Genomic DNA, 17,528 nt, shown 5'->3' on the forward strand with positions numbered 1-17,528 from the left:
ACTAGTCTGCCGCACCAATCGAAATAGTAAAAGCACAACAAATCAGCAATCTTTACTTGCCATTTTCACTTGAAACACTTTCTTTTCTATATTTCTTGCGCAGCATTCATTTTAAATATGAGCTCTGTTTGGCTACATGCTGTCAAGCGTACACAGAGGAGGGGGCACGACCACGAAGTAGTTCGCGCAAAACGCACGCACGCACACACGTACGCAATTTTTTTTTTTTTTTTTTTTTGGTGTGTGAGTGCTTTTCCTTAGATGAACCCAGAGCAAGCCTTATCAATAGGCTACAGCAATAAGATTCAGTGCTATAGCAAATTAAAAACGGCAGACAGGGGAGGGAAAAGTGGGAGATGGAGAGGAGGAGGAGGAAGACAAACCATCTCAGTGAGTGAGTGAGAGAGAGAGAGAGAGAGAGAGAGAGAGAGAGAGAGACGCGCATGTCCAGTCCCTCCATGCAGACTGTTCTCCCAGCTCGCCAATCATTCGAGTTTCCCCACTCTTTCTCTCTCTCCCCGTCTGTACATGTGCACCGGACGCACAGCTCTCTCCTGAGCGGACACTGCAGGAAACCAGCGAGCCCATCATGGAATAGGAATACTGCTGGACAAGACGGGGGACAAACCTCTCTCTCTTTCTCTCTCTTTCACCTTTCTTCTTCCCCCCTTTTTTCTGGCGCTTTTTCTCCTTTCTTGCATCTTTCCCCCCTCTCTCTCTTTCTCGATGTCTCTCAACAGTTTCTGAAGGGATTGAAGGAAAGAAAAATGAGGATTATTATTTTGTCTTGGCACTTTCTCGGGGTGTATTCCGCCCTTTTGGGGCTGGCGACGGGGGCTTTCCCCAGCTCGGTGCAGATAGGTGAGTTGGAATATTGCTGAATTTACGCACGGGCACTCAGAGCTGGCATACTAAGTATTAGTGGATTTTAGCGGACGACAGTCAACGAGGAAAGGAGGGGGGGGGGGGCACCCTCCAAAACACAATTTCAACGTAAAACTCAAGCGGTTTACGCAGAAATGATGGAAGAAGAGAATATACAAGTAGAGAAATACATTTCCTTCTGGTGCATCTTTTTTTCTTGTGTTTTGGGGGTTAAGGGGGACTGTGTTTCTCTGCTGTGACTGCAGGTTTATAAATGCACACTTCACTCTATCTATCTGTTTACTGTATTTGGGTATATTTTAAAGCCCGTTCTGGGCTCATGAATGTTTCAGCAAGCTTTGTTCCCTTCTAGTCTTCTCCACTGTTTAGACACTGCAGCATTCTCTCTCTTTCTCCCCCCCCCCTCTCTCCCCCCCCCCCCCTCTCTCTATCGCTCTCTCTCTCTCTCTCTCTCTCTATCGCTCTCTCTCTCGCGCGCTCTCTCTGCCCTTTTCCAGTTACCCTCATGTCAGTGCGCAGGCAGCCTGTCTTTCAACCCGCCCTACAGATCCGAAAGTTTACTTAATCTGGATCATGATTGGTTTGCTCAGTGCAAACGGACCACACATGCATCCCCTCTTCTCTCTCCCTCTCTCTTACACACACTCTCTCTCTCTCTCTCTCTCTCTCTCACTCACACACACACACACACACACACACACACACACACATCCATCCATACAGGCATGTGTGTGATAATGAATGCACTGCATCACTCCTTGTGGGGGCAGCTGGGAGGTCCTATAATGAGATTCAGCTCCTTGACTCTGTCTGCCTACAGCTGCCAATAAACCTAATATGCTAAATATTTTCTGCTTGATACGCGCACACACACACACACACACACACACACACACACACATGCACAGGTTTTCAAGTGTGCCCATGTACAGTGCCCACATGTATTCAAAAAATGCACACTTTCTGTTTGCTGTGCACAGCTGAATTAATACAGCATGCGATGCATACTTCTGACAGGAAAGCATACATGTGCACACACAGTCAACATGCATGCATGAACACATACTGTTTAAGCCTGTGTGATAGTACAGACACACAACACATGCACTCCTTCTTTCTCTCCCACTGATCGTTCTTCTCAAACACTCAAATGTACATTCATGATCATTCACCCAGCTCTCCAGCACTTCACTTGCGGAGTCATTTGCATATCTCTGCATTGCACACAAGTGTAATGTCAGTGGAAGCACTGACAGTTTATTTTTGTGTGTAGGGGAGACAGAGACTGATCAAGATGTGAATATTTGTGAAATTTCCTTGAGAGACTGGTGCAATAGCGTGTCATTTTGGGACACATCTATACTCCATGTAGCTGAAGTGCATGTGTATTAATGTGTGTGTGCTCTAAGGTGGATTTCTGCCCCAAAACACGGGGCTTTGTTTTGTTTGTTTTGCCTTCGACAATTCACACCAGATGTGTTATCAGTAACAGGGGAGTTTCATATAGATTAAATCCAATGAATTATACTGTCAGTGCTAAGATGTCTTGTCTCTGTGTGTGCGTGTTTGTGTTTAGTGTCTTGCTTACTGATCTACTAAGGAGCATAATAAGAAACAGACAACAAAAAGGGGAGACAGTATAAACGTTTAGCATGAATGAGACACAGACACACACAAGTAATATATGAAGTGACGATTGCTTCCTTTAGTATGCTCTCCCTCCTGACTCCTCCCTTGTCATCTTTCCTCCCTCCCTTCCTCTCTCTCTCTCCCTCTCTCTCTCTCTCTCTCTCTCTCAGTGCGATGTCAGGGCTACACAGTCTACCAGTGTAATCCAGTTCAGTTGATTCTGATTCAGTTAAACTTAAGTCACATCAGTTTATTTCAATTCAGTTTAGGCTACCATGTGAAGCAATGTAGAACTAATGTATAGGATGAGCATCTCAGAGACATGTATAACAGTGATATCTACACACATACAACAAAACAGCAAGCTCTATTCAGGCGATGAAAATATTGGATACAAAAGACGACCCTTGTTCACAGAAACAATAATATAACAGTTTATCACTCTTTCCCCAAGTTTAAATTAGTTATGCAACTTCAATGTCATCTTTAAATTTTCCCAAAACAGCAACTCAGGCTTTTTGCTTTTTCTGTGACTGTTTTGTCAATATATTGATTATGGCTCTGTTATGGTCATTCTATCTTCTCTTACTGGCCTTATGGACCTATAGCACTTTTAATAGATGTGGATTTAGTTACATTTTGACTTTGCAGGTTTTTTTTTTAAATTTTTCCCTCTGTTTTTCCAATGGCAAGTATATGTAGCTAGATTAGGTTTGATACATTTTTAGTTAATTTCAACAGTTATTGGTTTTATTTCACAGTATCAGTCCCCAGTCTCAAATGATGGAAAAGGTTTGAGTTGTTTATATGACTCCTAAATTAGTAGAGGTTTTTAGATTTGTTCTGATACCCATAATGGAAATGCCTCAGATACTGCCTAAAATTCTGGATTGGTATCGGTGAGTATACAAAAGTCTATCCATCGATCTGACACCACATAATTTATTATAAACTTTTAAGCAGTTTCACAACAGTTTCCTGGGAAACTCTTCAGCTCTTCTTTGCCACTCTAAAACATTCGCCTACACATCAAGTTGCCGAGGGCAGCCACTGGCAACTACTGCTTTAAAACGACAAATAAGAATTGATTTCTTTGTTGATTTTACATAACAAACTTCCAACAGTTAAAAGACAGCATGAACATTATGCAATGCTATAGTTTTGAGGGGTGGCACAAGTGTTGCTGATTTCAACACCAGCAAATTTATAAAGCATTGAACTGGCGAAGGAGCGTGGCAAGTTCATTAAAGGAAAGGAGAATAAACAGTGGACACTGCAGCAGTTTGAAATATTTGAAACTGCATTACAACAAGGCGAAAGATTCTACAAAGAGAGAAAAAGACAACCAACAAAATCGTCACATTATTTGTTCTGGATGACCGGACTGTTTAAAAGTTGGGATTTTGCTGCTTAAAGGATTGCATCAGTACTTGGTATTTGTCGATAGACTGGTTCAGGCATCAGAATCGGTATAGAAAACGGGAAAAAATATCTATTGCAACATCTCTACGTTCAAACAGAGGAGGGGATCTGCCTATCTTTACCATGTGTACTACAGCTCTCTTTCCTGCATACTGTATTTCCACTGTTCTTCCCCCTCTTAACTCTGGCTCTATTTTTTTCTTTACAACATACTGTCAGCTTCATTTAGCATCTCTTCTCTCCCCTCTAATTCTCATTTTGTCAGAAGGGCCATATTGAGGGATGCTCTCACATTTAAAGGCCAACTGACGCTTAGCACTCATCTCCTGCTCCCTTTCTTTTTGCACGGCCCGTGCTCCTCCTTTATTTAGCTGACACTGTCTGATCTGGCCTTCCTCCTCTAGTTTTCCTTTATGCCCTCTCCAGCTCATTATCTCTTTGACTGCCTTCCTGTCGACTTCGCCGTCTCTCTTTTCTTCTTCTTTCCTCCCTCCCTCTCTGTCTTTCTCTGATTCCATCAATGAAATACGCAGTGTGGGTTTCCCTAAGTGTGTTTGTATTCATGTTTATGTACGTGTGTGAGAGTGAGGATGTGTCGAAAGACAAATTACCTTTTGTAACAAAGCTAATGAAGATCTTGGCTTTCTCCTTTCTGTCCCCTCTTCTGTTTTCCCCATCCTCCCTCCTTATCTATCTTTCTTTCTCCACATAACTCTCCTTCCTCCCGTCTCTCCCTTTCTCACAATCCGACCCCTCTCCGCCCTACAATGAATCACTTCCTTTCTACTCCATACTCCTCCTCTTTGCCCCCTCTCTTTGTCTCTCTCTAGGTGGGTTGTTCATTAGGAATACTGATCAGGAGTATACAGCTTTTCGTCTAGCTATCTTCCTTCACAACACCAGCCCTAATGCTACAGAAGCTCCCTTTAACCTGGTCCCACACGTCGACAATATAGAGACTGCCAACAGCTTCGCCGTCACCAATGCATGTAAGTGTTTAAAAGTGAATGTGTGATTGAAAATGAGGCTGAAAGAAAACCTTTTTCTCTATTTCTCTTTGAATTCCTTTATTTCTTACTGTGTTTTTAGTTCAGTTTCACTGTACTGTTGGATAGATACTGGTTCAATTAAGAAATTGAGTTGTTCAAAGGATCCGACCACAACTTCATTGTCTTTCTCATGCACTCAATTGAGTGGTCTTTGGTAGATGTGGTTTGAAACGTGGCTTTACTGCAACAGTAGCTGAACAAATTGCCATTTTGAAATGTTGATTTTAAACACCATGAAGCACATTTGAATGGTTCTTAATACAAACGTTTTTTCTGCAAGTAACTTTGAGGCAATGTCAGTGGTCAATGTAGCCAGCAGCTATGGCCAATACCATTCTTGTAATCATACTTTTGCTTTTCTATATGTCGTTCACATCTATTCTCACTTAGCACTATCCATCCCATGTGCAAAAAGGTAATATTGCCCATCATAATTACATCTTATTACAACTGTATAGTTAGTCTGGGAACAGTTGCAGACAAGGGTGAAAATGGGTCCTCTGCATTCAGAACAGAGGGGAACAGTTGGTACCCGTGTCTTCTATGATCTTTTGAGGGGTGGCAGCTAATCTTTCACCATCCCTTTCTGTGCTCTGAGAGTCGAGATCTAATCCCTCACACTTCGCCTCGACCTGGAAGTTTGCGATGTTTGTCAGTGTTAGACTTAACAGGCCTATGAAGTCAGCCAGCAGTTGCCAACAGTTCAGAACTGCTCCAATGCTACAAATTCTCATGTGTGCGTCTTGAATATTAAAAATGTTATCATAATGAAATATGTATAAAGATTCAATTTCTGTTAAATACCTTTTTTTTAATTTAAAACAAACAGATTCATATGTCAACCCAGAAAAACCCATATAAATTGATCACAGTGTTCATGTTCAAAGGCACATGAGAAGGATTCTCTGGTTCTGGCCCTTTAAAGGAGCAGAATGTAAGATTTAGTGGCATCTGTCAGTGAGTGGTCAGCTGAAACTTCACCCATGTACCAAGAATGAACTCCTGGTCGGATTCCTTCAGTGTTCATCATTCAGGACGTTTTTACCAAGAACCAAATTATCCACAAACAAACCAGTTGATAAAAAAACCCAAAAACACTAAATAAAGTAGTTTTACTTTACATATCAGTGTTTCTCCAGCGCTGTTTGGCTCATTGCAGACAGGCTGCTAGTGTAGCACCTGTTAATGTCTGCTCACATCTTTTACCATGATAACTTAAGATCCAGCCGTTCAGGAGGTTTCTGCAAGAAGCCAAAAAAACACAGAGGATCAGGTGATTTAACCAGGAAAAACACTGAATAAAGTTGTTTTACATTACAAATCAGCGTTGCTCTGACGTGGACAGTGTTTTGTTTGGCCATTCTGGGCTACTGTAGAAACAAGGCGGTGCAACTTGGTGGACTCTATGGACATGGACCTGCTTCCTTTGTAGATATAAAAGGCTTATTCTGAGGTTACGAAAACACAATAATTCTCATTTCCATGTGAATATACATTAAAGAAGGAAACAAACAAATAAACATACTTATTATACTTACATACATATTATATAATATCCCATACCCCCCTAAATCCTGTACACTAGAACTTTCATGTGATGACCATAAAGCCAGTGTTGCCATTAAACACCTTTGTTTGACCATGTTTTTGGTATTTTATACAAAGTTCAGATGTCTGTTTTTGGTCAGAACCAAGTTAAAGAATAAGATTAACCAAAGATGACATGCTGGAACATTTTTTGTAAAAACACTTTTTAGTTGAAATTGCTTATTGGATGCTCACCAGTTTGGCTTTTATCCCATGCTTTTGCCTTCTCAGTTTCCCTGCTCTTCTCTCCATAGAGTGTATTTATGCACAATGATTGTGATTGTTTCTTCCCCATACAAACACATAGTTTGCTGGTAGAAGACGTTTAACCCAATCCCTTCAGTTTAACTGGCCCCTTGGAGTACTACTTGCTCAAGCATTGCAATTTACTGAAGATGATCTGATAATATTTTGTCATCACAAAGAAGAAGGCTATTGACATAATCACTGTTATTGTTTGCCAGGACTGTGAGATGTCTTTACTTGGTGGAATTGCTTGCTTCTTCTTCCTGACAGCGATAGAGCTTTGCTGTGGCTCGCTGCATGCATTTGCATGACTGAATAAGTCTGCTTGTTTGTTTTCTGACATCTGCGGAGTGACACTGGTTTGTGCCACACTGATCTAAATGCCTTTAATGTTGTTAGGTGTGTCTCTGTCTGTGGTTGTGAGTATTTGCCCTTTTGAGATGAGAACAAATCTCTAAAGGATCCCTTTTGTGTACTTCTCTTGCTCATCTGCCTCCTGGTAAGATGTTTTCATGTCAATGCATGAGAAGGGACAAAGCTTCTGTTGTTACTTTGAACATATTCATATATTTAGTGAAGTCATTTTCTCTTTGACACAACACAAAAGTGTGCAGTGCCGATGTTGATTAAAGAGAAAAGCATAATATGAAAGTCTGTTTCCATTGCTATTAAATGTGAAGGTGTTCAGAGCACAGTGTTTTGCACTGTCCTCGCAAGCTGAATTCCCCTCAAGGGTATCATATCATACCCCCTCATTTACACAGTCGCATCCATCTTATTTTAGGGAAATTTTCAAGTGATTGTGCTGTAATGTTTCACCTCCTTATCTCATTAAACTTTAACAAATCCGCCACTGGGGCTGTTAACTAGGCAGGGCGAACAAATTCAATACAGTATAATACAACAATGCAGCACTTCTCCTTGTGATGTTATATCATTGTGTTTAACAAGATTCTTGAAATATCTCCAGGTTGTAAATGAAAGCTGACACAAGCGGCTCTATTGTCACACCGTGCTCCTGAAAATGGCAAATAAATGCTTCTCAAAGGACTGCTTCAAAGTCTGAAAAATCTTAAATATCATCTTGCAATTGATCCGTGTTGCATTACGCATGAGTGAAATACATTTTGACATTTTATATCCCTGGAAGGTATTATTGTAGGATTTAACTGCAGCCAAATGCAAGTCACATATCATAAATCAAAACGCAATTTCCAACTTTGTTTGTTTGTCTCCTGCCCCCCGTAGCCCCACATGAATGAACAGACCTGTTTATGCAACCTACAACGATTGGAAAATTAATAGTCCATCTACTACCTCCCACCCTCAATATCATCACATGCTGCATCTATTTCTGTTCACCTTTTAGAGGGAGTGGGAAGGCACACATTGAATACTCATCAGGTGGCTTTAGTATAATCTAAAGAGAGGGGTATGAATTTCATTAGTGATGAGTAAAGGGGTGTGCTGAAGGGAGAATACTGGCTCTGAACATGCAAAACAACCCAGCAGGTGTTTTAAATATGCATGTAAGCGCTGAAACCCAACTGACTGAGATATGTCACTGTGGCCACCAGAAACCTTGCTCTTTCTTTTCACAAAATCTACTATTTCTACTTAAATCCCAATGACCCACCAGTGGTTCAGTTCAAATACAGTTCATGCTTTGTTGCCAAACATAAACCCAAAGAACGTTATTGTAAATCCTAGTAGATATCCTGGAATTTCCACAGATAGCAAAATGGGTCTGGCTAAATTCTGGGCAAATGTATGTTAAATGATGCGCAAGACATCAGGATTATTAATATATTATTAATATCCAAATGATGGTGAATGGTGCGGCTACTGTCAAATCATGTGGAAATATGATTTTTTTCAGTCTGGCTAAATAAAAAGTTGGTATCTTCTATAAAAAATAACTTTTGAAACTATCATTATATCCACAAGACAACGTCTCTGAAAACAAATCACTTATATATTGCTTACACATCGCCAAAATAAATGAATCCTTAGGGATTACATGAATGTCTATATCATATGTGCCACTCCATCCAATAATTAAAGGAACTTTTCACTTTCAACCAAAAGTGTAAACCTATTAGTGGGTCCAGAGGAAAAGTCACCAAAGCCAGTGGGAATCATTCTCTGGACACTATTGATATCTGTACTTAATTTTATTGAAATTCGTTCATAAACACATCAACAAGTCATGCTTTTAAACTGGCTGATGTCCCTTTACTGCCATGGACATAGCAATTTTAGTTAATTTTGAGTCAGTCCCACATATACCGTCCTGGAGCTGTGAATAGTTGCTGTACTCACTGATACACTAAATGTGTATTCATCCATGGCTGAAAATAGTCCCCAACAAATTCATAATTTATTCCTGTTTGAGTAAAGTTTGCTAAAAGCTACAGTGCCCAGCTGTTGAGGGAAATTTAGTAGCCTATTTGAAAATGAAACTATATATTTATATCCCAGTTTCAAAGATTTATGTCTTCAGTTAAAACAAATGGGCTCAGGGCTCAGAGCTTTGAACAGGAGAGTCAGACAGTTTTGTTTTCATGGGACTTGGTGAGATTAAGAAAAGTATACAGTAGAAGAACATGAGCTTGATCCTTTCAATATATATTTTTCTCTCCTCCGTGTTTAACTTTAAAATCCCCTTTATTATATATTTCTGCTCAGCTACCAACTCTTTTGCTGTTCTCTCTTAACTGTTTCTTCCCAATTCCCATCCTAGAGCTTGTCTCCATCTACCTATAATATACCTTTATATTTCATTGGTGTACAGACACACAGAGAATAGAGTTTGAATTTGAAATGTTTGAAAAAAGTCCGGGCAACTGGGCATGAATATGTTTTTTTTAATATGGGTCCTTGAAAAGTCACAAAAAAGTTCTGAAATTTTATCTATGAAAATGTGTGGGAACCCTGGTGGAAACATAATATTCAGCTGCTGAAACATAGCAATTTGTGTCAAAATTTTAATTCTGTCAAGTAATTGTGCAATACAATTATTTTCTGTTTCAATACACACACATACACACACACACAGACACACGCACACACACACACACACACACACACGCACACACACAAGTACTCATGCAGGCGTTGGGCCATAAGAGGAGGAGTGTTTGAAAAATGAAGCTCTTATATGTGAACCGTCTGCTCTCACTCTGCAGGCTACACATAACAAGCATGACCTCTCTCTTTCTCTCTGTCCTTCCTTCTGTCTCCCTTTCTGGCCCGCTCTTCTTCTCACTTATTCCTTCTCTCTCATTCACCTCTCTGCTACTCTCCCCGTTGTCTCCTCATCTCCTCAGATTCTTGCTCTTTTCCTCCGCGTCTCTATTCTTCGTCATGTTTTGCCGTCTCTCCACAGGCGTGGTGAATGGATCTCTAAATTAATCCCTGACTCTTGCTCCGGGTGGTGAGCAACGCTCCGAATTAGAATGGGGAATTCTGCCTCTGACCTTGGCTAGTTCCTCCCTATTCTAGTATTCAGGAAGCGTGAACGGATCATAAAAATCCCCGGTCCCCGTCGTTTTCCATATTCACCGAGGAATACAACCCATTTTCTTGTCCCAGGGTCACACACTCATATATCCTCCTCTGCTGTCAATCTTTCTTTGTCATTTCCTGTGTGCACATGCATACCCATGTGTCAGTCTCTTTATAGTATATAGATGCTTACATCTGTGTAGTTGTGTGTTTATGTCTGACTTTTTCCTTGCTGTGTTTACATCTGTGTCTCACACTATTCCACTGGGTTTACCAATGCGTCTCTATTCACCGGCTTATAGAAAATAATGCACATGGATTAGCATGACCAGAGGCTGGAGTGTGTGTGTGTGTGTGTGTGTGTGTGTGTGTGTGTGTGTGTGTGAGAGAGAGAGAGAGAGAGTGAGAGTGCGTGTGTGACATTTCTGTCCATATTGAAGCCATGTATGCAAACCTGTGTGCCACTGAACTGCATAGGCACATGTGAATGTGACTGTGTGTGTGTGTGTGTTTGTGTTTGTGTGTGTGTGTGTGTGTGTGTGTGTGTGTGTGTGTGTGTGCCGTGAAAAAAGCTGCTGAGACAGACTGATGAAGATAGACAGAAAGTGATAAGGTGAATTAGGGACAGAGGGGAAAGAAATGGAGAGGAAAGGATTTGTAACAAAGAGGTGGTTATGCCTGGTTTGTGGCGCCAGAGCAGAGATGCACAATGATGTGCTGCCACGGCTGTAAATGTGTTTCTATTTTAATCAGTTTTATGTCGAAAAACTCCGAAAAATGGTATTCTATTCTATTCTATTCTGTTCTGTCTCTACTGTACGGTTTCGGTGGTTAGTTATTGTGGTGATGCATAACTGCATTTGTCATTTAGAATGAATATAGATTGTGCTTTTAGTGAATCGTTTACAAATCAATACTGTTTATGTATTATTGACTGCCACAAATTGCATTTACATGCAGGCTGCACCTGATTATCTTTGCAGCCTAACTCATTCAACCTGTTGGAGTCAAAATCTCCTTGAGGTGCCATTCTTGTTTTGTCCCTCTGTTGTTAGGAGTTTTGGACAAAGTTAATTAATTTAAAGATCGACAGATGATAAGGCTTCTGAATTAGCAGCTCAGTCGCTCAATGAAAATGTCGGTGTTGTACGTTTCTGCAAACACAAATGTTTTATATTTTTATGCTTTGTAAGCATCATATTGTTTTAAAGTGATATAATGATACATGAGCTCACTTTGCCATCAGGAGGTGGAGGGCATGGAGGATAGTGTCAACCGGGCAAGACGCCTGCTAAGCTGGTCACTGCATACCACTGTTTGAGACCAACAAACAAAACTTGTTATTCAACAAGTCCTCGCTGTTTTTCCTGTGGCTTTTTTGGGGCATTAAAAGTTTTTGGGTTTTTTTATTATTTTTATTGAGATATTGCTGTTTTTCCTGCTTTGATAGTGGCCTGAACATTGGTTGTTTTTTAACCAAGTCATGGCTTCTCTTCCAGTCAAACTTGTGCCCTCCAAACAGTGTAATTTATACAAAAATGTGATCTCCTCCTTCACAATAACCAAGTGGTCAACACTGCAGAGGAGATCGGATATGGTGTTTGTTAACTGTATTTTAAGATACTGGTTTTTATTCCAATGTTGTTTAGGTTTCGTTGGCACCAGTAATATCTGCAAACAGGAGTAAAACAGGTAAAGCTGGATCTATGGTTATGCATGAAGGGCTGTAGCCATGGACACATTGAAAACTGCATAAACTACATTAACACCTGATAATAGCTTTTAGGGCTATGGTGGCTACCAAGAGATACCACATGGGGACTGCAACGTTTTTAATTGATCAGGTTTGATGTCATTGTTTTCAAAAGCTTTTAGTGCCATTACTTTTTTTTTTTACTAGGGCTGTCAAACAAGTCAAGATTTTAGTTAATTGTGATGAATCACATTTTTAATCACATGTTTTCAACGCCATTATTTTGCATTACGACACAGTTGTAAAGTCCATGTTGACAAGGTAAGGCAATTTTTACCAGATTGTCTTGATTAGGAATCAAATGACAGCAAAAACTACATGGGACTAGCATGAAGTTGGTATGTCTATAAAGAGGAGACTCATTGGTACCCATAGAACCCATTTTCATTCAGATATCTTAAGGTCAAAGGTCAAAGGACCCCTGTAAAATGGCTATCCTATTTTTTCATTGCCAAACTTTAACCTAACTTTGGAGCATTATTTAAAGCTTTTCCTAAAAAAAAAAAAAAAAAAAAAAAGAAAAAAAAAGACGTTATGTACAGACCTAAAGCGCATCAGAGTTAACAGGATAACACTGACCACCCTATTTTTTAACTTTTCAAGGCCTTGTTTCCAGCATTTCCTAGCACCTTCTTGGTCATGAAAGATAATAATCATAATAATAATAGCTAGGACTTATATAGTGCTTTTCTAGGTACTCAAAGACGCTTTACATGAAATGAAAAAAGAAAAACAAATACAGAATGAAAAATAGAGAATATAAAATACATGTGCAGAACAAATACATATACAAGAACAGGATACAAAAGCAAAATTGGGATGATATCAAAGTTCATATTTGGGGAGGCAGTGGGAGACAGCTGTTGTAGCGTGGGTGGGTTTAAATTTTTCAATGAGGGGACTGAGTCTAAGTTGCGGATGTTTGGAGGGATGGAGTTCCAGAGGGTTGGGGCAGCAACGGAAAAAACTCTGTTCTCTGGAGCGGGAGTGTGTTAGCAACCGGGCACCTGAGTTCTGAATATAGTATATGGTCACATTGCCAAAAGATGCCAGGTGAAAACACCCTTCAGCCTATATTTCTGTGTTTACAAGAAAATGACTGCATGTGGTTGTTAATTGAAAGGGTGTTAATCCACTGATGACCACAAAGATGCACACACTTTTCAAGTGTTTCACATTCACTCTTGATGTTCGGGCTTGGTGCTTTGAATAAGTAGATTCCTGGAACAGACTGCTACGACTCAGCACCACCCACACATGCAAACACAAACACAATTTTGTACACTCTCTCTCTCTGTCTCTCTCTTTCTGACACAGTACACATTGATTTGGCAACATGCCCATATATTTCCAACTTCCTCACATACGGCATTCCTCCGTGCTTTTTCCCTTGCTCACTTCTTTCATTAAATGGCTCAGTCGGCTTGTAGATGATTTGAGACGCTCAATAATAGCACCGTACCATCATCTTTATTGGTGACGTTTTGCATGGTTATATGTCTCCTTAATGGCCACGCTGGGGGAAATAGAGTGAAATGATATCTGAAACCCTGGCAGGGCAAGGAGATTTATTTTGCTGCAAGCTTTCGTTTATTCATGTTACTGGAATACTGAAAGCGCCCGATGACTCTGACGGCCCCAAATGCTTTTCCTGGCATCAAGACACATTATCTGGTTCAGTGCTAATAGTGTGGCAATAATGGATTTCATTTAAACTTCTCCCATTTACAGGTACCTTTAGTGGAGCATTATTGTGTTAGTCACCAGTTAGTAATACCTCTGTAATTTAAATGCTTAATATGTGTTTATTTCATTCGGAGTTGAAGTCAGTTTTTGTAACTGGAACAGTGATAATAAAACAGTTTTAAAGAGCAACAATACATTCAGAGATGCATTGCAATTCAGTGGTTTTTTTCTGTGCATAGTGTACCTTTCATAACAGCGTCAGTCACGAGCCTCCAAGCTTTACAGATGGCAGGTTTACAGATCAAGAGGTTCAAAGCTGTGAATTAGATGGCACTTATTTTATCCAGTCAAGTAACTTTTACAGGCAGTATCACATACATTATAGGTGTACAATATGAGCATACATTTGGATTAGCAAACTAACTGCTTGAAAACCACTAGTTTTATAGAGGGATTCATCTAAATTACGTTCTTAGTTTTTAGTTTAGTAAGAGTTGCTAAGACAGGAAAAGTAAAAATGAGAGAAACTTCTGGAATTCCTGATAATTTTCTGACATATGTCTCACGCACCCTCAAAAAGGTGACATGTAGACATGTATGATATGTAGGCTACAGATGAGCGTACTATATATGTATCATATTAGCAAACCCCACAAATAATCAAAAACTACCACAAAGTGTGTGAGCTCCTATGCAGGAGAGGTGAAATGGGCCTTTACATATCTATGCCAAGGGGCCCATTGTTTCATAATCTGCATGTGTGTGTGCAAACATGCATGGTGGAGTGCTGTAAGTGCTCCCTGAAGAATGGCTCTGTTGAATCTTTTTATTCTAGCGTCAGCAGTAATGACCAAACAGCAAGCAATATTACTAGACCATGCAGCATGTCGCATTGAATGTGCACATTTGCTCCAGGTAATCCTCTGATTTCATTTAGTAGCACAATAAAACAGACTGTTTCTCAGTGTGCCTCACTTCTTTCATTAAGAAGTAAACTGCCAAAGAGTAAAAACTGATTTCACCACACTGGCATGAGTGAAGAGGGTTTTATAAGGCACGAAAAATATCTGCTAAAATGCTAAAAATTGTCAACTTTTTTTTGCCTTCAACCTTTCAATAAATGATCGCTATCAGCACTGACAGCAGTAACAATTACGTATCCTGTGACTATTTAACAATAATTAACACCACCTGCATAATTCTTTACATTTAAAGTGGCAGCAGTGGGATGCAGTAACTCAGTGAGGATGTTATGAATAAGATAAAATTATAGTGTATCATGTTGTCTTTGTGAATTCCTTGTGTAAGTAAAAGCAAGAATGGTGGACTCCACCACTTACTATAAAAACTACTATATAGAGTAGAGAAATAAATACTGAATGTAGCGATGTCAGTCCTGGTTTAGTTTCCTCTCAATAGGTCAACTTTCATTAATTGAAATTAACTGATTAATTTTTAAGAAACAGGAAAAAAAAAAGATTTGAAATACAAAATAGCTTTGATTTCCTTGATTCACATTACCTCAGTAGGATTACAGCATTACATTTCAAAGCACTATCTATTTAGACATGGAGAAATTGTAATGTTTTGTGTTCTGAATGTGTTAGCTTTTATTTTATTTTCTGTTGGCTTTGCTGACAGACAGCTGTGTTAACGTGTGGAAACATGCCTACTGCCTTCAGTCTGGTTCCTCGGCCACTCTGCAGAATGCTTCACCCAGGTCATGAATTTGTGAATCCTAGGATGGTGAAGGAATGGCCTGTCTTACTCTGCCTTACTCTGCCTCTGACTGCCTAACCCTGACCACTTCTCTTGCCTAAACCTAACCAATCCAACCAGTGAAGGCAATGAGCAGTAGCCAGTCATAGGGAGAGTTAGGTGGGTCATTCCTTCACCATCCTAAGATTGACAAATTTGCACCCAGGTCAGGCGCGAGCTAAAGTTAGCTAGCTGTAGTGCAAGGGTCATGCAGCAATCAGCTAATAACGCCATCCTACATAATGAGCAATCTGCTTCATTTTGATCACAACTAGAATGTTAATATTGTGAGTTTTTAAAGACCAATAACTTCAGACATACTTTACGACTAAATATGTAAGTTGGCAATATTTTGCACTGATATTCATAAAGTGTAGATCTGACACTTGGCACACAAAAGGTTTTAGTTATGAAAAAAAGGCAATGAAACAGCATTTAGGGAATCATACTGATACTAAAGCTGCACTGATATTAATGAAATTCTTTTTTTGTGGGTCTGCAGTTCCTTGAGGCGTGATGAGACAGAGTTAGACAGTTTTGTTGCAGGTTTTACAAGCTACTGAGCCTGAAGCTGGATGAGTAAAATCCTCCCACAACATGCTGCAGTGTTTTGCCTGGTTTAGCCAAGTGATGTTAAAGTAACACTCAGAAAAACAATTTAATTAATTTGCTGTGGTCAGATGAGGAATGTCAGTCAGAGGATGGAGGGTTTTTTTCCCCCATGTGGATATGAATTTCATCATCATATTCCCTCGCTTGTTTGTTTAAGCCTCAGTAGTAATGAACATACAATATTGTCAGACGTATGTCAATGAATCGCCAGGTTCCCTACAGGTAATCTGACTTCAGTGGGCTAAGAGGTACGCTCTGTGTCTTTAACCCACACACTGACCTACACCCACACAATTCACACACACACACACACACACACACATATCTGTAAGAGCCTCGGCTGCATCTGTCTGTCATTAAGATCTCTATTTTCCCACTGGGCATGATAGCTGATACAGAAAAAAATATCTATTTCCTCTGTTTGTTTTTCACGCTCTGGCGTTTGGAAGATGAAAAGCATGAGAAGAGATGACAGTGGATTTTAAGTGTTACCCATCGCCTTAGAAAAACACAGGGGTGTTTGTACTGAACGGAGCCATGTTCACAGTAATTGTCTGTGACGTCTTTTTGTTGTTCTTCACTCTCTCGGCTTAGCTGCTGTTGTTTTCATGTTCTGATCAAAGGATTTCCATCCGCAGTCTTTCTTCTCTTTCACTCCATTCACTTTGCTTTTTTACGCTTCTAAGCACAAACATGCACTTGTGCATAATCACAAACACGGAGCTTTGCTGTTGTCTCATGTTTCTGCTTCTCCTCTTTCATTTCTCACCTTCAATTTCCTTGACTCATCCTGCTGACCATTTATCTTTTGTTTTCACCTCTCTCCAGTATTTCCTTCCTCCTTCTCACTCTCTGGATCTCTCTTGCACACCCACCTCTGTCTGTCATCGCTCAGTCTCATTACTTATTACCTGTTAAGTGGCTTTTGGTGTGGGACAAAAGCTGTTATGTGTGCGTCGTGGATGTATTTAGACTCAGACTGGCACATCAGCTGTTGAAGCATACACTACCTGCACCTACATCATCACATCTGTCACCTACAGTAAATATCTATCCATATGTTTGTTTTGATTTCCCTCACTGCCCTTGCCAAAAATTGGAGCTATGATTCTCAGTAAATATTCAGTAGGTTGTATATTGTAAACATTACACGTGCGCACACACACATACATACAAATATACACAACACCATGAACCAGTATTCCAACACTTGTGTGTGTTTGGTGTTTGTTTCCATGGATTTATGATGTGGATGAAAGGAAGGGCATTAGTTAATATTGATGAGTGCTGCCACTTGGCCCTTCTCACTGAGGCTCACTTAGAGATGAGAGGCATGACCTTTGCACACACACAGACACACAGTCGTAGACACACACACACACACACACACACAC

The 17,528-nt window shown here is 40.1% G+C and overlaps 1 protein-coding gene across 1 annotated transcript in view; it reads left to right on the plus strand.

Moving 5' to 3' along the window:
• The first annotated feature begins 767 nt into the window (after positions 1–767).
• Positions 768–17,528, plus strand: part of gria4a (glutamate receptor, ionotropic, AMPA 4a) — a 122,980-nt gene continuing 106,219 nt past the window's right edge. Inside the window, exons 1-2 of the mRNA XM_042486326.1 lie at positions 768–861; positions 4,767–4,925. Of these exons, the coding sequence (XP_042342260.1) occupies positions 768–861; positions 4,767–4,925 (253 nt within the window). The remainder of the gene's footprint in view (positions 862–4,766; positions 4,926–17,528) is intronic.

The sequence above is a fragment of the Plectropomus leopardus genome, chromosome 5 (genome assembly GCF_008729295.1).
Source record: "Plectropomus leopardus isolate mb chromosome 5, YSFRI_Pleo_2.0, whole genome shotgun sequence".
In the NCBI taxonomy this organism is placed as follows: domain Eukaryota; kingdom Metazoa; phylum Chordata; class Actinopteri; order Perciformes; family Serranidae; genus Plectropomus; species Plectropomus leopardus.